Source organism: Chiloscyllium plagiosum, unplaced genomic scaffold (assembly GCF_037043375.1).
Source record: "Chiloscyllium plagiosum isolate Xiang-an unplaced genomic scaffold, Cpla_swu_hap1 HiC_scaffold_36, whole genome shotgun sequence".
Taxonomy (NCBI): domain Eukaryota; kingdom Metazoa; phylum Chordata; class Chondrichthyes; order Orectolobiformes; family Hemiscylliidae; genus Chiloscyllium; species Chiloscyllium plagiosum.
The window spans coordinates 32,492,380-32,519,710 of record NW_028270174.1 but is presented as its reverse complement, the minus strand read 5'-3'; the positions used below and the strand labels follow the sequence as shown (position 1 = coordinate 32,519,710).

At 40.0% G+C, this 27,331-nt stretch overlaps 1 protein-coding gene across 10 annotated transcripts in view; it reads left to right on the top strand.

The window, feature by feature from the left end:
• The window catches only part of inpp4b (inositol polyphosphate-4-phosphatase type II B), a 969,352-nt gene that overhangs the window by 72,599 nt on the left and 869,422 nt on the right, over positions 1 to 27,331 (top strand). For 7 of the 10 annotated variants that reach the window (XR_006309059.2, XM_043674147.2, XM_087980071.1 and 4 more), the window contains exons 2-3: positions 7,862 to 7,950; positions 8,767 to 8,957. The exons of 1 other annotated variant lie outside the window; for it this stretch is intronic. Coding sequence is in view for 8 of the 9 variants with exons in the window: in XM_043674147.2 (XP_043530082.1) it covers positions 8,840 to 8,957 (118 nt within the window). In the remaining variant the exon portion in view is untranslated. Of the gene's footprint in view, positions 1 to 2,867; positions 2,993 to 7,861; positions 7,951 to 8,766; positions 8,958 to 27,331 lie in introns of all 10 variants that reach the window. 2 more of the 10 variants (XM_043674144.2, XM_043674146.2) reach the window with 2 other exon arrangements.

Here is a 27,331-nt window from a genome sequence, read left to right as displayed (position 1 = left end):
TTGGTCTTGCTATACTGTCCGTCCCAATGCTCCTGCAATTCTGACAGTAGATCACCGAGTAGGAACGGATTATATCACATGAGTAGCTGTATACCAGGTCAAATGATAATTGTCAGCAAGTTGTAAATGTTCATTTCAACCTTGAGAAAATTATCTTGCTAGTTATGGATGGGGGAAGCCTGGTTTGCTCCAGTGTCATTCTTGTGTAAAAAGACCAGACCAGTCGCCCATCTTTTTTGCAGTGGCAGGCCGATTTGTGGACATGCGTAGAGCAAGGTTATTTGCAAGCTGAATTGCACTGTATTTCAAAAGGGTATCTTATGAGTTTGTGAAGTAAACCAATTACAGAAAAGTCATAACCTCTTCAACAATCCACACAGCAAGCTACCTACTGATAAAATTTGTACTTTGAGTATCCAATGTGTTGAATGTCATCCAGACGAGCACAACCCAGCAAGCTAACTTCCAACATCATCCATTGCAAACAGTCAATATGCCGAGTCATGACACCAATTCCAGGAGGTACACCTTATTTGGGGCAAGCACTTTGACACAGAACAATCTTGTCTGAAACCTCATGAACAATGATCATGATTGAGAGTGCTGTACTGGAAAAGCACAGGCGGTCAGGCAGCATCTGAGGAGTGGGAGAATTGACGTTTTAGGCATAAGCCCTTCATCAGGAATGAGGCTTGTGGGTCAGGCTGAGAGAAATAGGAGGGGGGTGTGGTGTTGGGGGTGAGGTAGCTGGGAAAGTGATAGGTGGATGAAGGCGAGGGAGAAGGTGATAGGTCAGAGGGGCAATGATGGATGGGTCCAGAGGGCAGTGCTGAGTTGGAGGCTTGGGACTGGGATAATGTAGGGGAGGGGAAATTAGGAAGCTGTTGAAATCCATATTTATCCCATGTGGTTGCAGGGTTCCAAAGTGGAATGTGAGGCATTCCACTTCCAGGCGTTGGGTGGTAACAGTTTGGCAGTGGAGGAGGCCCAGGACCTGCATGTCATTGACTGAGTGGGGTGGAGGGGCAGGTAGTTGAATTGTTCAGCCACTGGGCAGTGGTGTCTCAGAGATGTTCTTGTGGATTGGTTCAGAGGCGCCTAGAGGAGGAACGCCTCATATTCCACCTTGGGACCCTGTAACCACCCAGGATAAATGTGGATTTCAACAGCTTCCTCATTTTTCTCACCCCATTATCCCAGTCCCAAGCCTCCAACTTGACACCGCCCTCTGGACCTGTCCATCACCGTCTCCCTGAACTATCACCTTCCCCTTCACCTTCATCCACCTATAGTTTTCCCAGCTACCTCCCCCCCCCTCCAACACCACCCCCTCCCACTTATTTCTCAGTCCCCACCCACAAGCCTCATTTCTGATAAAGGGCTTATGCCCGAAACATCGATTCCCCTGCTCCTCTGATGTTGCTTGATCGACTGTGCTTTTCCAGTACCACACTCACTATTCATGATGTCAGGCTTTGGTTTTTATGTACTAGAGATCTGTTCATATTTAGTTGAAGTATAGTTATTGCTGTAATGCTCAACCTACACAGACAATACTAAATATGAAAAACTAAAAGGATTCAGTTTTAAAGAGTGCCCCGATTTTCAATAACCTTCATAGCAAAATTGATATTTCCATAAAACTTAGTCAAATCAGCTTGTTGATGCTTAGCTTTGGTTCTACCAGCACCAAAGTCAAAAAGTGTGGTGCTGGAAAGGCCCAGCAGGTGAGGCAGCATCCGAGGAGCAGGAGAATAGATGTTTCAGGCATAAGCACTTCTTCAGGAACGTTTTACTAGTGCCCTACCAGAACCAGTTGACTCCACAATAATTGTGGATTTGGGTATGGGCTGAATGTCATCAGTACTGCATTCAACTAAGCAAGGCATCATGGAAGAAAAATAGAAAATGCTGAGTGAGAAAGAGAATTACTGAGTGGTAACCACAAGGTCCAGCTGGAGCTTTAGAAGGGTAGGGTGGTACAACTTTACTAGGTGGAAGGCAAAAACTGAGTTTCTCTGTAGTTAGGTTTGCTGCTGGGTTCACTTTCGGATGGATCAGCTTGGTCGAGAATCTGTCGTACATGTTCATACACAGCTCAGCCCATTGGAATTATATTCACCAAAAATGGTAAACGCATGTTTATACACCTGGCCATATGAGATGTGTACCTTGCTCAAAGCCATCCTCCTATGAGTGCACATTTTTAAATAACTTGGCTCCTTCATAACTGAAGTGTTTCTTTGGATGCATCTCATATTAGGAGAGAAGCATGTCCAGGTTGATAAGCTTAGAGAAGGTTCAGTCATGCAATCTGGTTTATTGTTGCGAAATGCTAATCGTGTTGGGCATAAAATCTGACTGGACATAAGAGATTGCCCAAATGAGTTAACCATGCTGGTTGATGTCAGCAAATCTGACTGCATACAAGCAGAGGCTGAGCTTAAAGGGGCTCAACTCAAAAGAACGTCCTGTGTTGTGTTCTTGTCCAATGCAAGCCTTTGGTGGAAAGTTATCAGATGTGTACATTGTCCTAGATGTGATGAAAGGTCAGAGATGGAGAAGGTGAATGTACTACTGAGTGTCGAAGGTTCTCCTATGTTTTAATTATAAATCCTGGCAGATATGTGAGCGGCTGTAACATTTTGATGCCAGTCATGTTATGTTGGAAGCTGCAGTGAAGTGACAGATATTGATTGCTTATGAAGTCTCTGATGGAGATGTCTGGTACTCAAATCAGCAAAGGTTCTCTCCAGTCACAATTTTATAATTTTACCTTTCACTCTTGAGGAGCATGAAGCATTGAGTAGACAGTTACACAGAGATCAGCAGCAGATTGAAACCAGATTCTCTTCAACTGCCCCCAGATGCTGACCGGTGGAGCCAACTCTTAGGGCTGTGGTCATCAGTCAGGCTGATCTCGTCTTTCCATGTCAAGGGAAGAGAACATCCTTTTCTGAACAGTCTTCTGGAAAATGTCGAAGGAAACCTTGTAAGTGTAGTGCCACTTTTTGCCTGGTCTCTACATTTCTAAGGTGTGTGGGAGTGCTGATCAGAGGTTGTGATTAAGTTGCAGAATGTGAAGTGCTGTATGGGTGCCTTTTCAATTAAGGTGCCTGGAAATTGGAATCTGGAAGGTAGTGGTAGGAGGCAGAACTTTCATAGAATTTGCATGTTACCTGTGCATAAAAGTGTAATGAGCGAGAAGAACATAATTGTGCAGGTAAACCTGACTTGCTCATGAGCTTAAGTCACCCTTGCTTCTATACCCATCTCTATTCGTTGTCTTAAGAGAAAATTGTCCCCCGTTTCAGGTCAGTGGTTGATCACCTTTAAATGTTTACTGTCTTTCTGTCTGCACAGATTCAGTCTGACAGTTCATGTATTTCCAGCATTTAATGTTTTTAACCTCCATTTTCTAACATTAACTGCATTTGGCTTTTTGACTTAATGGCATCACGGTGCCTGAAAATCAGAGGTTTGTGAGGTTCAAGTGAAATTCTCTAGTGGCTAAAGTCTGAAATAAAGGTGGAATTTCACGGCTGTTGAGAGACAAATCATTGCAGCTCCAGGATGGTTTTACAGATTTTTGACCATCAGAAAGTCAGTACTGAAACTATTTATTGCTGCTTCCACAGTCTTCAGCTCCATTTACAACTCCTTGCAATTGTGAAATAGTGCCTAATGGCCTCTGGGTAACATCCAACCTTGCAGTTAATACATGAGTGGCAATAATCATTTGCAGAAAAGACAAAGTGAATTCCACCTGACCTTCAATGCCACCATTCTTGCTCAAACTGCCACTATCCACATCTTTGAGGTCACCATTGACTAGAAACTTAACTGAACTATTATCAGCAATATGTATACTAGAGTTGAAGAGAAGCTAGGTAGTTTCTAATTTATTATCTTGTCTCCTGACTCCACTGAGTGCCTCCACCATCAACATATCAGAAATACGCTACAATTTTCATCAGTTGAGTGAACAAATGCACTCTTTACAAAAAGATGCTTGTAAATTATGGAAGGAGTTCAAAGATGACAAGTTTGCTTGGATTATGACCTTAGCGTTTAACTTGATACCCAAACCAGCTACCACTGGTGGATTAAGATGTGTTATGTCATACTTAGATGGTATTCCTAGTTTGGCACAAACTTAACCCACCATTAAGGAGAAAACAGCAAGAAGACTGTAGGAAGGCAGTTTTCTCTCGTTAATCACCATCCATTCTGACATGTAAATACAGTCAGCATTTCATTATTGGGCCAAATAAGCTGCATTTTTTGTAAACACCATTGAGACAAGATCAGCAGCAGTTCTCCATTTGTTTCAGTTTGTTTTTGCTTGCTTCAGCTTGCTGTCATTTGTTCTTCTCTCTCTTACACCTACATTGTCACCATTTCAACCTTGAACATTCAAGATCTTTTTTGCAAGGTTTGTGAAGGTTTGTAGCTTAGGTTGAGGTTTAGGGTGTAGGTTTGCTCACTGAGCTGTAGGTTTGATATCCAGACGTTTCATTACCTGGCGAGGTAACATCATCAGTGGTGACCTCCAAGTGAAGCAAAACTGTTGTCTCCTTTCTATTTATGTTTGTCCTGGATGGGGTTCCTGGGGTTTGTGGTGATGTCATTTCCTGTTCGTTTTCTGAGGGGTTGATAGATGGTATCTAGATCTATGTGCTTGATTATGGCATTGTGGTTGGAGTGCCAGGCCTCTAGGAATTCTCTGGCATGTCTTTGCTTAGCCTGTCCCAGAATAGATGTGTTATCCCAGTCGAAATGGTGGTTTTTTTCATCCGTGTATAGGGCTACGAGGGAGAGAGGGTTGTGTCTTTTTGTGGCTGGCTGGTGTTCGTGTATCCTGGTGGCTAACTTTCTTCCTGTTTGTCCTACGTAGTGTTTGTGGCAGTCCTTGCATGGAATTTTGTAGATAACGTTGGTTTTGTCCATGGGTTGTACTGGGTCTTTTAAGTTTGTTAGTTTTTGTTTGAGAGTGTTGGTGGGTTTGTGTGCTACTAGGAATCTGAGGGGTCTTAGTAGTCTGGCTGTCATTTCTGAAACTTCTTTGATGTATGGTGAGGTGGTTAGGGTTTCTGGCTATGTTAGGTCTGCTTGTCGTGGTTTGTTCCTGAGGAATCTGCGGACTGTATTTTTTGAGTATCCGTTCTTCTTGAATACGTTGTATAGGTGGTTCTCCTCTGTTTTCCGAAGTTCGTCTGTGCTGCAGTGTGTGGTGACTTGTTGGAATAGTATTCCAACTGAGCCTAAAGAGGGATGGAAACAAACTGAACACACAAGAAAAGAAAGCCCTAGAAAACCTCCAAAAAAGACAAAAACATCATCCGATTACCTGCAGACAAGGGTCGGCTCACAGTCATCCTGAACAGAAGGGACTACATAGAGAAAGCCATTGCACTGCTCGCAGACACCAACACCTACCAACAGGTGGTGCTAGACCCGGCCCCACAACTAGGAAACAAAATGACATATCTCCTAAGAAAATTACACAGTTCCGGACAATTAAACAGGACGGAATTCCAGGAAATGCAACCAGACGGGACCAACACCTCACGATTCTATGGACTACCAAAAATCCATAAACCAGGAGCCCCCCTCAGACCCATAGTCTCACTACCCGGAACACCAACTTACAGACTGGCCAAAGAATTACACGCAAGACTGAAATTCCTAGTAGAAGTGTCACAGCACTCCATCCACTCCACCCAGGAATTCCTAAAAATCATCAAAAACACCAAAATAGAGGAAGACGAAACAATGATCTCATTCAACGTAACAGCACTGTTCACCTCCATCAACATTGACATGGCAAAGGAAACACTTACCACACTTTTAGAAGAGACCATCACACTCACCCTAACCACCATCAATCACATTACCAACGAAAACATCATGAAACTAGTGGACCTGTGGCTCACCACCCACTTGACCTTCAACAACATTATCTATAAACAAACCAACGGCACCAACCTGGGATCTCCGCTATCAGGATTCATAGCAGAAGCAGTAATGCAAAGACTAGAACAAACAACCCTACCAACCATCAAACCAAAAATCTGGGTCCGCTATGTAGATGACACCTTCGTCATCACAAAACGAAACAAGATAAAAGAGACATTTAACATCAACAACAACACCCTCACAGGCATAAAGTTCACCAAGGCGGAAGGAACCGACAACAAACTCGCATTCCTGGACGTCACAGTCGAAAGAAAGGACAACGGAGAACTACAAACCTGCGTATACAGAAAACCGACAAACACTGACCAAAAACTTAACTACACCAGCAACCATCCCAACACGCAAACTAAGCTGTATCAGAACACTGTTCCAACGAGCCATCACACACTGCAGCACAGATGAACTTCGGAAAACAGAGGAGAATCACCTATACAAGAAGAACGGATACTCAAAAAATACAGTCCGCAGATTCCTCAGGAACAAATCGTGACAAGCAGACCTAACATAGCCAGAAACCCTAACCACCTTACCATATATCAAAGAAGTCTCCGAAATGACAGCTAGAGTACTAAGACCCCCTCGGAATCCTAGTAGCACACAAACCCACCAACACTCTCAAACAAAAACTAACAAACTTAAAAGACCCAGTACAACCCATGGACAAAACCAACGTCATCTACAAAATTCCATGCAAGGACTGCCACAAACACTACGTAGGACAAACAGGAAGAAAATTAGCCACCAGGATACATGAACATCAGCTAGCCACAAAAAGACACGACCCTTTCTCCCTTGTAGTCCTACACACGGATGAAAAAAAAACACAGTTTTGACTGGGACAACACATCTATCCTGGGACAGGCTAAGCAAGACATGCCAGAGAATTCCTAGAGGCCTGGCACTCCAACCACAACGCCATAAGCGCAAACACAGATCTAGATACCATCTATCAACCCCTCAGAAAATGAACAGGAAATGACATCACCACAAACCCCAGGAACCCCATGCAGGACAAGTATATAAATAGAAAGCAACAGACAACAGCTTTGCTTCACTTGGAGGTCACCACTGATGTTACCTAGCCAGGTAATTCAAGATCTTGGAACACTCTCCTTGCCAGCACTATAGGTCAACCTTTACTATGCGGATTGCACCAGTTCAAAGAAGTACCTGAGCAGCACCAAATTTTGACTTTTGTAAGCAACTCCTGTATCCTGGTTCTGAGCAAGGATCACTCAAACTGATACGTTAACTGAGATTTCTCTCTACAGATGCTGCCAGACCTACTGAGCTTTTCCAGCAATTAGCGAGTTTTGAGAAGATTTGTAGCTCAGGTTGAGGTTCAGGATGCAAGGTTCGTTTTCAGACATTTCATCACCATACCAGGTAACATATTCAGTGAGCCTCTGAATGAAGCACTAGTGGTGTAACCCGCTTTCTATTTATATGTTTGAGTTTCCTCAACCTAGTCACCAGGGTATCACCTAGTATGGTGATGAAATGCCTGAAAACAAATTTTCCAGCAATTTCTGTTTTTGTCTCTGATTTACAGTCTCTGCAGCTTTTTCAGTTTTTACCCATATCCCCAAGAATGACTATGAATTGAAAACTTCAAGAATGTCCAACATCACCTTTTTTAGGTTGACTAGGGCTAGGAAACAAGTGCAGCCTTGTTGGGAGTGAAAACTAAGTGTTTTACTTTGTGAATGTGTATATTCACGCAAAGACTACTTGACCTTAGTCTATAGATCTGAGTGTCTCAAAGTATTTGTATGTACATGTACGAAGTATTGAAGTGCAATATCTTTATGAAAAAGGTGCATTTTTAAAAAGCTGGATGATATGTATAATTATAGTTTTTTCCTGATTTCAATCAATACAGGGATATATCTTCATGGATTCACTGAAGTGGTGTTCCACAACGAATAGCACAACGCTAGTTTCAGTTGCGTGACTTTGGTTGGAATACAAGTAAGCAGTCAATCTAATTAGTTTTCCTACTTCCAGGCAATAGGTATAAAGATCTCTGACATTATCTTCACCAGGGAAGCTTGAAGAATGACAGTACCAAGCTTCATGAGCCTGTTTGTAACCAAAGATCTTTTTAATATTAGTCCAGATGTTGATGTTTGTGACGATGATACATGTGTATACCAGGAGCTATAATAAATATCTATTGAATCTTTCAGCACTGTTACCCATGCCTACTTGTGTTATGGGAGCTAATATAAGTTTTGGTACAAATTATAGTTTAAGTTTCAGGTACAAACAGTAGACTGAAGTTAAAAACCCATGCCACTGTGGAAGATTAGGTAACAAATCAAATTTAGAGTACTGGCTCCTGTTTTTTTTTTATTATTGCGTGTTTACAAACTGGTCAAATTTGGCTTCTGCCACACCTGATTGAGTGGCCCGGGCACACAGTGCCCTAGTTTATACAAAATGTTGCTACCCGTGGAAATATTAGTCAGTGCTTTAGATGAGTTGATGGCGAGGGGGACCATGACACCAAATGAAAAGAGAAATAAGTGTCATTGGTATAACTAGTTCACAATGTTTTTTCATTATTAATCCAATGTTACTGCTCTTTTTGTTGTGAATTGCTCAGCACACAAATGTAATTGTTTTGTCAAGGTACTGTGCTTTACTATGGCAACAGTGTCTCTGTAACTCAGAATGCCACTCTGTTAGTGAAGTAAATAGATTTGAAGGAAAAGAGATGCAGGATTTGTAGTTTGAATGTTCTATTTGTAGAATAATTTGATTTATTCATTTTATTTTGTTTAGCAGCTGAGGCTGATCTCGATGTGTTGATGCTACGTTAAGTCTTCATCTTTCACTTCTTCATTGCTGTAATGAAATGAAATTCAACTCCGCTGAACTGTCCTCCTTCGCCCAGAAGCCTTCAGTCTATTTTGAAAAGGAAGGCCTATTGAAAATACATAGGAAATCCAGAACTCGGCAGAGAAAACATCAAGGTTAACTCAGAATTATTTTGTTTGTCTAAGTTTCTAAAAATGGGCCAAACTTAATGGCAGTGGATTACACAGAAAACCTGAAATTATCTCACAGAAGACAAAGTTTGATTTTCCTTTACTTTAATATTTTTTAACAACAACAAAATTGTAAAGGTTTTTTCATTCTATTTTATTCATAATTGTTTCATGTTACAATAATATGCTTTATGTAAAATAAGGATTTGGGTTTATCATTTTGTTAAAGGTTTTAAGAGCTATATATTTTGGTCTGTGGTGTAATATATTATACACTCTGAAATATTTGCTCTTTTAAATATATTTTACATTTAACATATTACACATCTGCTTTCCCTTTTTTAATAGTTGCTGATGTATAGCTTGCTGTGCTGAGTTTGTAGGCATAGTTGTCTTCCACTTTTGATTCATAATACAAAGCAATAGTATTGTTTTGAGCTATTTGATGTGATTTACAATTTTTCACTATTTCGGGATCCTCAAAGTGTGACTGCATCCTGAAGCTTCAGGGAAGCTTTTAATATTGGTAATATATATAATCAGGTGCTAACACAATATTCAGCACTCGTCAGATTGACTTGATCATTTTGATATAATCTGCAGTCCTTCCTATTGAAGGATATTCAAGAGTTGGAGAATGTGTTCATTTGAAAGGCTGTAGATTGAACCTAGAACTTTTAGCTCTGTGTTGAACAGAAATCTCAGAAATGAACTTGTTCTCATTTTGTTTGTGGGAGTACTAAGAAGGATGACAACAGGTTGCCCAAGATGCTATCATAATATCAAGAGTCCAGAAACTGAGATTACAATTTTCATTCGTTCATGAGATCGAGGCATGGCTGGTCAGGTCAAAGATTATCACCCATTCCTAATTGCCCTTGAGAAGATGGTGATGAGCTGCCTTCTTGAACTGCTGCAATAGTTAGCATGTAGGGACATTGTAGTGCTGTGAGAAGGGAGCTTCAGGATTTTGGTGCTGCTACAGAAATAGGATATCTATATACTTTCAGGTTTGGCAGGCAAGTTTCAGATGGTGTGGTTCTCATGTCTCTGCTCCCCTTGTCCACCTAGGTGGCAGAGGCTGTGGGGTTTGAAGGCGCTGTTGAAGGAGTCTTGTTGAGTTACTGCAATGCAACCTTTATAAATGATGTTATTGTAGCATGTGGTGATGGAGAGAATGCTGAAAGTGGTAGATGCTAGTGAAGCAAGCAGCTTTGTCCTGAATGGTGTCGAGCTTGAGTGGAGCTTCTTCCATCCAGGCAAATGGTGAGTAATCAATCACATGGCTGATTCATAGCTTGAAGATGGCAGACAGACACTGGGGAGACCAGATAAATTACTCACTGCAGAATTCCTAGCCTTTGACTTGCTCTTGTAGCCACAGTGTTTATATGGATAGTCTCTGGTTTTGATCAAAAGCAATCCTGAGGAGGATGATGGTGGAGTGGGTGAGGGGAAGGAGTTTCAACTGTGGTAATGCCATTTAATGATGAGGTAACCATTTGTGGGCAGCACGGTGGCACAGTGGTTAGCACTGCTGCCTCACAGCGCCAGAGACCCGGGTTCAATTCCCGCCTCAGGCGACTGATTGTGTGGAGTTTGCACGTTCTCCCCGTGTCTGCGTGGGTTTCCTCCGGGTGCTCCGGTTTCCTCCCACAGTCCAAAAAGATGTGCAGGGTCAGGTGAATTGGCCATACTAAATTGCCCATAGTGTTAGGTAAGGGGTAAATGTAGGGGTATGGGTGGGTTTCGCTTCGGCGGGGCGGTGTGGACTTGTTGGGCCAAAGGGCCTGTTTCCACACTGTAAGTAATCTAATCTAATCTAATTCTTTCATTAGAGATGGTCATTGTCTGACACTGTGGCATGAATTACTTGCCGCTTATCATCCCAAGCTTAGATGTTGTCCAGGTCTTGCTGGGTATAGACACAGATACCTTCGGCCTCTGAGGTCTTATGAATGGCCTTGGTAAACATAGCAAACGTCCCTGCTTTCCTGATGATGGCAGGGAGGTCATTATTGAAAAAGCTGAAGATGGTTTGGCCAAGGATGCTACCCTGTGGAATTCCTGCAGTGATGTCCTAGGGTTGAGATGATGACCTCCAACAATCACGACAATTTTTGTTTGGTGCTGAGTATGACTCCAAGTAATGGAGAGTTTTCCCTGATTATCATCAACTCCAGATTTGCATGTTTCTTTGACATACTCAGTCAAATGCTGAGTTAATGTTAGGGGCAATCACGCTCACCTTATCCCTTAAGTTCAGCTATGTTGTTCCTGTTTGAATCAAGGCTGCAATGAAGTCAGGGGCTGAGTAGTCCTGGCCAAAGCCAAACTGAGTATCAGTGAGAAAGTTATTGTTGAGTAAATGCTGTTTGATAACACTGTCAAAAGCCTTTCTTTGAGACTTTGCTGATGAAGGGAGTAGACTAATAGAATAATAATTGCCGAGATTGTATTTCTCCTGGTTTTGTAGATTGAATAAAACTGGGCAATTTTCCATATGCCCCAAAAGATGCTAGAGTTGTTACTGCATTGGAACAGCTTGGCTAGGGGCCCAGCAAGTTCTGGAGCACCAGTCATTGCCAGAATGTTGTCATTCCCGTACATATCATCTTGCACTCTCTTCTTTGAACTAGGCTTGATTGATAATAGAATGGGAAATATGTCGGGTCATGCATTAATGATTGATTTCAATTATATTATTTCTGATGGTTCACAGTACCTAATGGTTGCCTAATCTTGAATTGTTAGATCTGTTTGAATTTATCCTGTTCAGCAAGGTGGTTGTGTGACACAACACGGCGAGCATCCTCTGTGTGAAGGAGAGCCCTCGTCTCCACAAGACGTGTGGTGGATGCTCCGAACTATATTGTCAGGGACAGATGCATATGTGACAAGTTGATTGTTGAGAGGTGTCCAGTAGCTTGTTCTGTCTTGGTTCCCTCATTTCCTGTCACAGTTCCAGTGTATCTACTATGATGTTTTGAGGGCATGGCTGGTTCAGTCGGTCATGTGATACCAAATTGTGATGAAATACTAGACCCAGAGTACATTACATCCTTGCCACCCTCTGTGCATCCTTCAGGTCATAGTCATAGAGATGTACAGCATGGAAACAACCTGTCCATGCTGACCAGATATCCCAACCCAATCGAGTCCCACCTGCCAGCACCCGGCCCATATCCCTCCTATTCATTTACCCTTCCAAATGCCTCTTAAATGTTGCAATTGTACCAGCCTCCACTTCATCCTTTGGCAGCTCATTCCATACATGTACCACCCTCTGCGTGAAAAAGTTGGCCCTTAGGTCTCTTTTATATCTTTCCCCTTTCACCCTAAACCTATGCCCTCCAGTTCTGACCCCAGGGAAAAGACTTTGTCTATTTATCCTATCCATGCCCCTCATAATTTTGTAAACTTCTAGAAGATCACCCCTCAGCTTTCGGTGCTCCAGGGAAAACAGCCCCAGCCTATTCAACCTCTCCCTGCAGCTCAGATCCTCCAACCCTGGCAACATCCTTGTAAATCTTTTCTGAACCCTTTCAAGTTTCACAACATCTTTCTGATAGGAAGGAGACCAGAATTGCACGCAATATTCCAACAGTGGCCTAGGCAATGTCCTGTACAGCTGCAACATGACCTCCCAACTCCTGTACTCGATACGCTGACCAATAAAGGAAAGCATACCAAATGCCTTCTTCACTATCCTATCTACCTGCGACTCCACTTTCAAGGAGCTATGAACCTGCACTCCAAGGTTTCTTTGTTCAGCAACACTCCCTAGGACCTTACCATTAAGTATATAAGTCCTGCTAAGATTTGCTTTCCCAAAATGCAGCACCTCGCATTTATCTGAATTAAACTCCATCTGCCACATTTCAGCCCATAGGTGGTGGATACATTCATCAGTTCTGGGAGTCATAGTTATGGTATGGGGTAATGATCAGGAGGTTTCCTTGCCCACATCTGACCTGGTGCCATGAGATTTCATGGGGTCTGAAGTCAATATTGAGGACTCGAGGTCAGTTTCCACATGACGGCATACAACTGTGCTGCCACCTCTGTACTTGTCCTGATTCGGACACGATATTTGTAGGTATGATGGTGATGGAGTCTGGAACATTGTAAAGTCTAATTTCCTTGAGTGTGACTATTTCAAGCTGTTAAGTAATCTGTGGTACAGCTCTCTTAATTTTTGCTCAAACCTCAGATATTAGTAAGGAAAATGCTTTTTTTAAAAAAAAAGTCAACAAGGCCCAGTTTCCTGGTGTGGTTTCAAGTGTCTAGGAGTCCCTCTCCCACTGCAATTCTCAGGTCATTTCCTCTGCCCTGAGGCTCTTCAACCATGTCTTGAAACAAACTCGACTCTATGCTACTTTCTCCCCACCCCCACCCTCCTCTAACTTATCTCTCCACCCTTCATCAGGAATACAGGCAGAGAGCCTGAAGGGCTTTTGCCCGAAACGTCGAATTTACTGCTCCTCGGATGCTGCCTGAACTGCTGTGCTCTTCCAGTACCACTAATCCAGAAGGTGGCCTGTTGAAGTTTCAGTCCTTTTATGAGACACTGCAGTGCATGATATGCAAATGAGGCAGGAGTTTCCTGGGCCATTTCTGAGGGCAGTTAAGAGTCAACTACATTGCTGTGAATCAGGAATTGGCAGAACTTCCTTTTCCAAATTCTTCAAGTGAACATTCCAGAGGTTGAGCTTTCCTTTGCAAAAGGTGGTGTAAAGGTTGTCTTCTTCAGATGTTGTATTAATTAAATGAGCTAGATAAATGTTGTTTGAGGAAATGTATTCAGTCTGAGAATAGACCAAGATCTTCAGTCATGAAGAGTAATAGTTTTTGGGCTGTGAGGAAGATATATTTTGTGGTATAACAGAGTTAGAATGGTAAATTATGAAGTGTGAGGATAGGTAGATATTCTTGAAGTTTGCTTGAAGGTCATGGACTTTCCCTTCCGATTAGCTGGTTGATTGAATTCATGATAGGGTGGAATGAGGAGTGAATAAGGGTGATTTATTTAGCCTTTACTCAAAGTTATGCTTTCTTATTATAATTTCTCTGGTTTTGTCAAAAATTTTATTTCTGTAATTAATTCAGTACAGGACATTCTGCTATTACACGCATTTCGTTAATGCAAATTTGCTGTAACATGATTGATGAATTAGGGGCACTGTTTCTAAAGCGCAGACTTTTAAAATGTGTTGGCTGTAATGTGATTACATCGCCAACACTTTTTAAAGTGCTGTTTCTAAAGTGTAATTTTTCTGTAACACAATTGCACAAGAGTATGACATTTCAAGTACTTCATCAGATTGTTTTATGCCTTGATGAACTGGCATTTTTGTTTGACTTTAGCATTCGAAACATGAGGAGTTGTAGTGAGAAAGTAATACAGACAAAATGTTTGAATTGGGGTGACGTAAAATGACCAACAGTGGAATGAACTAGAATTTGCAGTTCTCTTGTGAGGGCAGACTGTCTATCTAAACATTTTATTTGGAGAAATTAGGATATATTATGTGGAGGATTTGGATTTCTATTGAGTTCAAAAGCAGAGGCTGTAGGTAAAAAAAAAAAGTGAACAAACCAGAAGTTGTACTGACTGCAAGCCTGATTTTTCTCTCACTCTGTAGTCTGTTGTTTACAATGAACAGCTGACCCACAATTTATCAAGTAGCATTATTGTTGGACCTGGGACCCAGGTTTGAATCTCACCATGGCAAGTAGTGGAATTTGAATTCACTAGAAATCTGGTATTAAAGGTCTAATGATGACAATGTGTAACTATTGTTAGTCGTCAGGGGGTGGAGTGGGGGGAACCCATCTGGGTCACTAATGTCCTTTTTAGGGAAGGATACTGCCATCTTACCTGGTCTGGCCTACATGTGACTCCAGACCCAGATCAATATGGCTGACTCTTAACTTCCCACTGTGCATTTAGGGATCGCAATAAATGTTGGCTTAGCTAGCAAAGTGCTCATCCCATGAATTAATTTTTAAAAACACTTAAATTTTCAAGTAAATTTCCAGATTTTTGTCATTCCAGAACTTAGTATTTCATATTTGTTAGTGGAAATTTCATCAGACATCTTGTCTATAGTAATTTCAAAACTTTGGCAAGTGAACTGATTGTCATGAGAAATGAAAACCACCAATGCCGAGGCTAAGCAGAGTTAAACTACCTAGTTTAATACTTGAACAAAGCCTGGCAGTTAACTGTGAATCATTAACTGAGACATTCTCCACAGCAGAGATTTGTCCTGACAAGCACAAATTTAAAGAGAAAAATACTTTCCTTCAATTATTAATAAAAATATACAAAATATGTGGATAAACATCAATGATGTAAGTCCCCTACAGTTCAATTTATAATTAGTTTTAATTGTAGTGGGGTTTATTGAACTAATTAAGATCTCTATTCTGTATTCTTTTCCAATTTATAATGAATAAATGTCAGTTTTTGTACAGGAAGATTACACAGGTGATTTTTTTTCTAATGAAAGCATAAATAACTGTAGGAAGTTAGTTATATTTTAGTTAGTGCTCCATCACAACCATTCAGTACCTTGGCTGTGTACTCTTTAGTTAATTATATTTAATGAGCCTGTTTGTTGTTCTGGTGTCAGTTTCATCAATGTAATGGGATCAGTTCCAAGATTCAACTTTCCTTAAACTTTCCAGCATTATGTTATATCATGTTAATTCTTTCCTCATTTTTGTAAATCACCTTTTTAGTTTCGAAGTATTGTGACCATGCTCACCTTGCATTTTAGCATTTTTGTTCGAAACTGATTAGTAAATAGAATTAGGTTATAAAGGACATTGTTGAAGCTTTAAATTTGTGCTTGTCAGGACAATTCTCTACTGTGGAGAATGTCTCAGTTAATGATTCACATTTAACTGTCAGGCTTTGTTCAAATATTAAACCAAGTTTTTTTAATTTCAAAAATATACTTTATTCATAAAATTATTTGGATCTCTATACAATTGGTCATGCCTTTCTTGTGCACACGTTACATTTATTTACATACAAACATTGAAATTTATTTTTCCTATGTGCAAGTCTGTACATTTACTATCCAGCTCTTCTGCTGAGGCGTCAGCGGAGCCCAACTGATTTGGTGGGCCCCCTGTTCTTCTTAGGCAGGCAGATGTTACACGGTGGTCTTTCCCCACCGCGCCTTGGCGGCAGCTGCCCCAAGCTTCAGCGCATCCCTCAACACGTTATCCTGGACCTTGGAATACTCTGCTTAGCCTAGGCAATGAACACCACCAATCAGTTCACTTGCCAGCCAATCTGTTATCTCCTTTCACGTAATGTAAATGTTGGTTTCGCCTTAAATTGACATTATTGCAAATTATCTTGAAGTGTACAAGATGAAAAGCTTCGTAAAAATGTCTTTTTTTCAGTGGTGCTCCAGTTCAATACTTCAAAATGACTAATTCTTCATAATTCTGTTAATTGTGTAGAAACTGTCCATTTTGCCCGACCAGTTCAGGACAGCATTTATACAACACTGAAACTTCTTTCCATCCTTAGTCTTCTAATGCTATTGGTTCAAATGTCCAACCCATTGTTGCCCATATGTTTCCCTTTAAATAGTTCTCATTTTTCCATGTTCCTGCCACTCTGATATAAAAACTGTTTCTTCTAGATTTCTGATGATTTATTTGCAACGATCTTGTATTTGTGGCCTTTCATTCCTCACAATTGGCATGGTTCCTCGAAGCTATAAAACCCTTTCATCATTTTTAGAAGATGGACTTGTACTTGTATACCCCGTTTTCAAAGAAAAGTAATTTTATATGTTTATGCTGATTGTAGTGACCTCCGTTCTGGTAATATCCATGCAGATCTTTTGGCATCCTCTTCAGGATCTCTGTATCCATTTTCATATATAGCCATCGTATCATCTAAGTAGGCCAATTGGTCCATTGAGTCTGTTTCACCATTCAGTAAGATTGTGGCTCATCTTTAAACCTCAACTCCACTTTCCTGCCTTATCCCCATAATATTTGATTTTCTTACTGATTGAAAATATATCCATCTATCTCTGCTTTGCATAACCTTAACAACCTAGCCTTGACAGCTTTCTGCAATAAAGAGTTGCCTACCCTCGGAAAATAACTCTCATTTCACCTTACTCTGAGATTATACCCTGAGGTTCTAGACTCTTCCATGAAGGAAGCAACCTCTCTGTATCTACACTGTCAAGCCCTGTATTTCAGTCGGATCACCTATAATTTTCTAAATGAGTACAGGCACAACTTATTCAACCTCTCCTCTTAACGAAATCCCTTACTCAGAATCAACCTAGTGAATCTTCTCTAGACTGCATCCAATGTTAGTATATCTCCCCTTGTATAAGGGGATGAAAACCGATTGCAACTGGAATACTATAAGTAGGCCAATGTCTTGTTCTTGTATAATTTTAGCAAGACCCTCCCTAATTTTTTTATACTCCATTCCATTTAAAACTAAGGCCAACATTCCATTTGTCTTCCCTGTTACACACTGAAATTCGACGCTAATGTTTTGTGATTCATGCACGAGGACCTGTAAATCCCTCTGTGCTGTAGCCTTCTGACCAGAAGTGTGCACAATACTTCAAGTGTGGTCTAACCAAGGTTTCATGCAAGTTTAGCAGAAAGCCTTTTCAAGTCTCTCTCTCTCTCTCTCTCTCTCTCTCTCTCTCTCTCTCTCTCTCTCTCTCAGCAAATCCAACACTTTGGTTTGTTTTGTAGCTGTTTTATTGTATCATATCACCACATTTAAGCATTTGTGTGTTTTGTACTCCTGGAAGTATTACTTTCTCCTGTTCTCCATTTAGATTCTTATTTTCAAATATTCCTTTACCTCCACTTTCCTTTTGTTTTATAGTGAGTCAGCTATCTGTTGTGGTATTTGTTCGCTGATTCCATATGCTATGACTTCCTTAATTAATCTGTTGATAAAAATCTAGGTCTATTATTTTGGTATGTTGTCTTTTGTCTCTGAGTTCTTTGGCGAGGGAACATTGAGGTGGACCAAGCAAGACTTGGTTGTGAAATTCATGTTGACTCTTCATTGGTATTTTAAATTTTCTACTTTTTTTTTCTCCTTCAGCAGGAATGCTATTACTGCTGTTAGGCTGACTAATCTACAGTTGCTGGACATGTTTTGCTTATCTTGTCAAACACACGTGTAACATTAATTATTTGCTAGTCACCAGGCAGTGTACTCTACTTTGTTTTCAGTGAATTATATGCATAATGTACTGCCTTTTTTTTTACTTCTTCGCTAGAACCTTTTAAAGATGTAGTCTCTCAGGGCTGGGGATTGTATCCTGCGTTTGATTTAGATTTAATCTTTCCATGTTCATAGCATCATTAAGACTGCTTATTTCCACCTCTACAATAATCCAACTTTGCCCTGTCACAGTTCTTCTACTAAAAAACCTTCGCTTGTGTGGTCTCTCACATACTACTCTTTGTAAGCTGGAGGGCATGTAAAATTCTGGCCCGAGTCTTAATTTGCAGCAAGTCCCATTATCCCGATATCCTGTGTGCCTCATTAACCTACTTTTGGCTCCCAGTCAACCAATATGTTGATATTTAAAATTTTCATCCTTGTTTTCAAATCCCTCTGTGGCTTTGACCCTCTTAATCTCTATAAACTCCTCTAGGATATCTGCACTCATCCAATATTGGCTAATTCAGCAATTTTAATTGCTCCATTATTGATGGCTGTATCTTCAGTTGCCCAAGCTCTGGCACACCTTCCCTACTTAGCTTTGCTCCTCTGCTGTGTTTTCCTCCTATAAATTGAGTAAACATAACCTTGTTGAGTCAATCTTTTAGTCTTTAGTTTTCCACACTTTTTATGTGGTTCAGTGTGATATTGTGCTTTATAAAGTGCCTGTAAAGCATCTTGGAATGTTGCATTTCTTTAAAGATGTTGAAAAAACAAGTTGTTACATTATAAATAAGCTGGTTGTTATTTTTAATCTCATCTTATGTCATGTCTACCTAATAATCCTCGCCAGTAACCAGTGAAGCAAAATTATTAATATTTGTCCTACCCTGATCATTCTTTCATGAATTTGCTCCCATACTGACTTAATGTTTTTTATGCCCATGAAATATTTCTTACATTTTTGTTTTACATTCCTTGATTAATTTAATGTCATTATGTATATTTGAGTCTCTAATTATTGTTTTTGGCTTCCAGACTTTATCCTTGTCGTGTCTCTTGTTCTTTCCTCTGTCCTTACTTGCATACCTTATTTCTTGCCCTGATTTTCCCTTGTATTTTTAGTTATGGTGTTTCATTCATGTTTAATTTTGATTGAAATAATTTCATAACTCTTTTATAACATGCAGTTATACTCCACCCAATGGAATATCATGGCAAGCAAGCAGATTCTCTTCTGTGTAAAGAACTGAAGAGTGTAAACATCTTTCAAGTGATACGGTCACTATGTGGTTCAGGAATCCTCACCAATATAAAATTAAAGCTTGTCATATCTGTCTCAAGAAACTCAATTTCTTTATGGGATTTTTCTACTCCCAAAAGGTGGCAGGAGGGCAAACCATTGAGCACTAGCCACCACCTCAAAATCAACTTTTGGGAGTTGGTCTAGTGGTAACATTTCTAATCTGTCTCCAGCTAAGGCTCTTAACTGGGCAATATTTTGATCATTTGAGGACCTCCACTTGCTATTAGTCTAATTACTTGCAACACAGTAGATGAGAAAAGTGGCTGTTATCCTAAGAGGGAGTCTCAGGCATTCTATCTACGGGGTTTGGGATGTGCCTTCGTCTGGGTGAATTGATGACATGGATGGGGGCCAGCAGTTAGCCATTGAAGGCTGTTTGCCGCTGACCTTCTCACTGTAAACCCCCATCCCACAATACATCACCCGCTCAAAAAAAACTCTCATCATTATGTTGTTGGTGCGACTTATCATGGCTACACAACGTGGAACTCTGTTGCTTTCCAGCCATGCTTTCCAGCACTGTGGCTGTTGATCTCTGGCCAGCGGCTTCTTGTGGGCCAGGACTTGTGACAGGGTTCTTAATATGCTGAAAAGCCCGCCAAACAGCAGGAGAGTTTTCTTGTTGCATTAGGGCAAGGGGCCACCTCTGAAGTTGAAAGTGACTTTTATTTTGTTTCTATATGTATATATTATGCAAATATTAGATCATTGTGGTAAAGTCCACCTGCATTTTCATATTTTTGTGAAATACAATGCTGAATTCATTTTTAATTATACTGCTGCAGTGCCATGATTGAGCTTAGTGACTGCTTCAGGAAGACCCAATTAGCTCTGGCTTCAAATGCATGTTGACAGGGCATGTTCAGGCTGAATTCCCAAATTATGCACTTGTATTTGAATACCCTGATTGCTTTTTCTGTGGAGTCTTGCAAGTAAACATTTGTGTTTGGGAGATCCAGAAGATCCCTCCTGTGTGTGGAAATCAAATTTGATGCTTTTGAGAAAGGAAGGGGAAAATGTTGTTTGGGGAAAAAAAAGTGCATACACACCAGGGTGATTAAATTGAATGTGTCAAATCAAATTTTAATAGAAGATCTCTGATATGTTTAAGTCAGATATTCTTTGATTTTAGAAGACAAATTTAATGTTTTGAAGGTGCAGCATTTATATTAAGATATGTATTTTCTTATATACAAATGTTGTCCTCAATGAGATATTTATTTTGATGTCTGTTGCTCAAAATTAATGTTGCCACAGCAAATTATGCTTGGATTGGTTGCCTAGCAATGTACATGCTATGAGCATAACAATCATAGGGAAGAGCAACAAGACATCAAAGTCTTTAGTGTAAGTGGAGAAAGGATATGACAGAGCAAAAAACAGTTTGGGAGGTGATGTACCTTTTTACTTTAGTGTATTTCAGTTGCAGATGAGTTTGAAGTCTCAGCAATATATACAATTGCATTTATATTTATGATACTAAAATGTGAATTTGTGTACATGCAAAATGTCTATCTTTATACTTGAAAGTAGGTATTTACTTTTCACACATTTGCTCAGAAGATAACTAGAGGAAATGCTGTCCTTATTGGACAGTATTCAGAGGATGTTGCCAGATGCAGCTAATCCTTCGTTTATTTCATAGAAGCACTTTTTTACAAAATATCATGTACAGTCATTGCAGAGAACCATTAACTGCAATAACTATGAAAGAAGTGTTGCAGTAAAATTTCTCAACACTTAAGAGGGTATAATGGATTATCTATGTGTAAATGCATGGTGCTAAAATAATTAACTCCTTTTTGGGTTGCTTGTTCTGCTGCTAAAAGGACCACTGGTGAACAACGTAAAGTACTAATGAGTTGTTTTGTAGCAAATAGAGAACTGGGAATTGGTGATACTTGTTTTCTGATTTTTGTTGTATAAAATGTGAATTTGTATAATTCCTGAATGAGCTCCATTTATAATCGATGCTTAGCTTTTATATTGGAGTGATCATTTGACAGTGCTGATTCCTCTGTAATGTTAGTGGCTTTGATACTTAGAAAATTATTAACAAAATTCCTAACCTTGCATATTTGCTTTTCTGTTTATCACACTTTAAACATTTTTGTTCTTGTTTGCTGTATTGAATAAACATTAACAGTACTACTTGGCCAACTATTACAATTATGTATAAGTTTTTCAAAAATACAAATTTGATTTTTTTAATAAAAGTAATACCTGCCACGAGAAAATGTGTTATATTTGGAGGCTCAAGCTAATTTTATCCAACAAAGGGTCACTAACTGAGCTCTGAAGTTATATTCTCTTTTGTCTATCAGTGGCTTGAATTAGTTCATCATTGTAGCTTGCAATCCCAAAACCAGTTTAACTCTTACTTCACAAGTTCTTGTCTTGCAGACTGGGTCAAATATGTTTGCACTTTGGTGGAAACCTTTGCAAATTAAATTCAGAAGATAAAATCAATGGATTGTAATATTTATTAATAGCATCAGGGGGGCGTAGTTGATGGCCTCGTTTCTACACTTAGGATGGAATCATATGGAGTTGACCGGAATCTTGGCTGTCAGCTTTTCATTGGGGTCATTGGTGGGGAAATTAAGAGGGAAAACTCCCATAATCCTTAGCAAATGCAGGTGTTCTAATTAATAGATTTTGAAAGACCAACATGTTCAAAACACAAAGTTACCAAGGCAATATTTGCAGTGATCTCAAGAAAAACCTGCAAGCTAATGCTGTCAAGTCCAAGATTCTGCACCTTCTATCATTAGTGATCGACCTCTGGAATCTAAGTCTGGTTTTCTTGCACCATTCTGTCAAATCAGAGGATGATAGTCATGGTATTGATTGACAGTAATTGGCCACTTCATTCTGATAAACTCCAGCATCCCATCCTTGCTCTGATTATGTTATTTAACAGATACCAACATTTAGTGTCAGTTCCCTATGTTGCTAAGATCCTGATATATGATTTATCTCCCTACGTCTTGTTTTTTTTACATCCTTGGCTATAAAAATGCAAAAACATGAAAAATTCCTGAATGATGCTGAAGAAATATTATAAATTAGAGGCCACTTATATGGGTTCTCACAATAATGGACAGGATGACTGAATTCAATCCTCTGTGGACCAATAGGATTCTGAGCATGCCATGTTATAAAAATGGAATTTAAATTGTTCAGTTGCCAGATGTAAATCCTGAAGTAGCATAAAATGTCATTCCTAGCATGAATCATTCTCAAGTAATATTTTAAAAGCTTCCTCTGCTACACTTTGCTGAAGACAGTTTTAGTCTTACTTTTTAAAATGATATACCTACACAGCAGGAGGTCATTATATGCATTGGAGCTAACAACATGAGAGAAAAGGATGAGATTCTGAGGAGAGAACATAGGATATGAGGTAGGAATTTTAAAAATGTAGGTCCTCTAGGGTAGGCATATCTGGATTATGCCCAGTGCCATGAGTCAGAAGATAGAAATATGAAGACAGAACAAATGAATGCGTGGTTGAGGAAATGATGCTGGGGAGAAGGATTCTCATTTTTGAATGCTTGGAATCTCTTGGGTAGAGGTGACCTGTAGAAGAACAATGGCTCCTGAATTGGAAGATGACTAATATACAGGTGTGGAGATTTGTCAGAGCTGATCAGAAGGATTTTAAACAAGTAAAGGGTCAAGCATGGGGGTGGGGAGCGCAGGATGGGCATGGAGGTGGGGGTAGAGTTGGGATCCTGGGGGACTGTGAGAAAAGATCAATCTACAACTGCTGCAGTTGGGAAATGGAGCAAGTCTAACAGTCAGCAGGCAGGAACAACGAGGCGAACAATGTAGGACTGATAAATGAAACTGCATTTATTTCAATGCAAGAGGCCAAACAGGAAAGGCAGATGAACTCGGCATGGTTTGGAACATGGGTTTGAGGCATCATAGCTATTGCAGAAATGTGGCTCAAGACTGGCCAGCTTAGTGTTCTAGGGTATAAATGTTATACGAAGGATAGGAAGGGCAGAGGTGGGGAAAGAGGAGGGGGCATGGTAATTTTGATTAGGAACAACATTGCAGCTGTACCTAGGGTGGATATTCCTTGGAATACATGAAGGGAAGTTATTTGGTTGGAATTGAGAAATAAGAAAGGGATGATTGTACTATGAACCCCCAATACTCAATGGGAAATTGAGAAACAAATTTGTAAGGAGATCTCAGTTATCTGTAAGAATAATAGGGTGGTTATGATGGGGATTTTAACTTGCCAAACACAGACTGGAACTGCCATAGTGTTTGGGTTTAGATGGAGAGAAATTTAAGTGTGTACAGGAACAAAATTTCTGACTCAATGTATATATACAAAGTGAAGGTACAAAACTTGATCTACTATTGGTTGAACTGAGGTGTCAGTAGGGGAGCCCTTTGGGGACAGTGACCAAAATTCTATTAGTTTCAAAATAGTGATGGAAAAGGATAGACTGGATCTAAAAGTTGAAGTTCTAAATTGGAGGAAGGTTGATTTTGATGGTATTAGGCAAGATCTTTCAAAAGTTGATTTAGGATGGATATTCGCAGATGAAGAGATGGATGAAAAATGGGAAGCCTTCAAAAATGAGTTAAGGAGAGTCTAGAGGCAGTGTGTTCCTGTTTGGGTGAAGGCCAAGGCTGATAGGTGTTGGGAATGCTGGATAACTGGTGTGAAGATGCTGCTACTTTTAGAAAGGTAATTTTGTCTTGGGTTTTGTTTTTGAAGAGAAGTTGTAAAGGCAGAGATGTTAAAGTAGCTATGGAAGATGGCCTAATTCAACAAATAGAGGAGGCCTTTAGTTTGTTTTTGAAACAGTTGTAACAATGGAAGGGGAGAGGCCAGTCCTCACAGGTCAAGCTTTCTAGTTTTTTTTAGCTGTAGCAGTCAGAAGCTGTTTGGGTCCCAGAAGAGTTCAGTAAAATGATTCTTAGCTGCTACATTCTCTGAAATCTCTATTGATGTTATTTCCTCCTGGATTGAAGGACTGCCTATAAGAATCTATGTCTGAATTTACTTTTTTGCCGAGGGGTGCGTTTATAGGTTGTTACTACATACAAACAGTTAATTAGTATTGGGTAGTGTATCTATTATTTGGTTAAGTTCTACAATAGTTGTTCTACATTCCTTTTTTGCTTAATGTTTGACCAGTTGCAGCACATCTGGAGCACATACTTCACATATATCTTTTAAAATAGAAAAGCTATGGTCTAGGCTACCTTAAAATATTTTGAGCTGGTCTGGTCCATAACAGTAGAGAAACTGAGGTTTTTCAAGAATAAGACAGAAGCATATGTAGGTATAGACAGCAGTGACCGTATGAATCCTTAGAAGGGTATAAAGGCAGTAGGAGTATATTTAAGAGGGAAATCAGGAGGGCAAAAAGGGGAGGTGAGATAGCTTTGGCAAATTGGGAGAAGGAGAATCCAAAGGGATACTACAAATACCTTTTAAGGATGAAAGAGTAACAAGGGACAGAATACGGCCCGTTAAAGATCAGCAAGCCTGCCTACATGTGGAACCACAGGATATGGGAGAGATACTAAAAGAGGATTTTTCTTTAGTGTTTACTGTGCAGAAGCATATGGAAGATAATGTGGAAAAATAAGTAGCGACATCTTGAAAAATGTCCATATCAGAGGAAATTGTGCTGAACATCTTAAAACACATAAAGTTGGATAAATCCCCAGGACCTGATCAGATGTACCCTAGAACTCTGTGGAAAGGTAAGGAAGTGATTGCTGGGCCTTTTGTTGAGATATTTGAATTATCGATAGCCACATGTGGGGTGTTGGAAGACTGGAGGTTGGCTAATGTGGTGCCACTATTTAAGAAAGGTGGTAAGGAACTATAGACAGATGAGTCTGACATTGGTGGTGGGCAAGTGCAGGGGAAATCATGTCTCACGAACTTCATTGGGTTTTTTGATGAAGTAATGAAGATAATTGATGAGGGCAGAGTGTTAATGTGATCGGTAAGGTGTTCAACAACATTTCTCATGGTAGATTACTTAGTAAGGTTAGATCACATGGAATACAGGGAGAACTAACCACTTGGATACAGAACTGGAGATAGAGGGTGGTGGTGGAGGGTTGCTTTTCAGACTGTAGGCCTGTGACTAGTGGTGTGCCGCAAGGATCAATGCTAAGTCAACTGCTTTTCTACATTTATATAAATGATTTGGATGTGAATGTAGGAGGAATGGTTAGTGAGTTTACAGATGACACCAAAATTGGAGGTTAGTGGACAGCAAAGAAGGTTACCTCAGATTACAACGGGATCTTTATCAGATGGACCGAGGAGTGGTAGATGGAGTTTGATTTCGATAAATGCGAGGTGCTGCATTTTGGAAAGGCAGATCAGGGCAGGACTTGTACACTTAATGGTAAGGTCCTGGGGAGTAATGCTGAACAAAGAGACCTTGGAGTACAGGTTAATATTTCCTTAAAAGTGAAGTTGCAAATAGACAGGATAGTGATTAATGTGAGAAACAGAACTCACTCATAAATCAGCCTGAGACAAAGTCTTGGAAACAAGAACAATTTATCACAGCCTTGCAAATACTGGACGCTTCTGCAATCGAGCAGAAATGCGCGCGAAAACAGAGCATGTTAGCTTTCTTATTCAGTTTACAAGTTGTGGAATCACGCTTTCCTTTTCCCATCCTATCATAAGCCGATTACCTCACTTGTTTTTTTCTCTCTAGTTATTTTCTTATCTGGTCATCCTGCTGTCCTTGTCTGCATTCTTTGTTCCTTGTTTGTTACAGCTTGTTCTTTTATCCAGTTTCTCTTGTCATACTGTAAGCTTTATTGTGAAATGCCCCTGCTGCTGCTTTTTGTGGTCAACTAGAATACTTTAAAGTTATTTCCTAGCTTAAAACTATTTTCTTTAAAAGCCCCTCTATATTCATTAAAGTATTAGCCTTAAGTATGCTACATGCTACAAGAATTCTGTGACCCTTTGTATAATGTCCCACCCCTGCAACACCCCCCCCACCTGCAGAAACTACATTTCTAACCTCCCACAATTAAGGCGTCTGGTATGCTTGCCTTTTATTGGTCAGTGCATTGAGTATAGGAGTTGGGAGGTCATGTTGTGGCTGTATAGGACATTGCTTAGGCCACTTTTGGAATATTGTGTGAAATTCTGGTCTCCTTCCTATTGGAAGGATGTTGTGAAACTTGAAAGCTTTCAGAAAAGATTTATAAGGATGTTGCTAGGATTGGAGGATTTGAGCTATAGGGAGAGGTTGAATAGGCTGGGGCTGTTTTCCCTGGAGCATCTAAGGCTGAGGGGTGACATTTTTAAGGTTTATAAAACCTTGAAGGGTGTGGATAGGGTGAATAGTGAACATCTTTTTCCCCAGGGTAGGGGAAATACAGGGTTAAGGTGAGAGGGAAAAGATTTTAAAGGGACCTAAGAGACCACTTTTTTATGCAGAGGGTGGTGCAGTTATGGAATGAGCTGCTAGAGGAAGTGGTGAAGGCTAGTATAATTAGAACATTTAAAATCCATTTAGATGGATACATGAATAGGAAAGGTTTAGAGAGATATGGTCCAAATGTTGGCAAATGGGGCTAGATTAATTTAGGATATCTGGTCAACGTGGACAAATTGGACTGAGAAATTTGTTTGCTGTACAGCTCCATGATTCTATGACTCTATATCCTTTGACTTAGTGTAAGTAAAACCACTGGAAATTTACCAGATATTAAAAATAATGAAATCAACCTCCTGTGACACCCAGATATGTGGAAGACATCTTCTGAATCTGGCTCAATGTAATTCAAAATAATAGTTCCTAAATTTGAACAAATTTAGTGGCCTAGGAATATATTTTCATAGGAAAA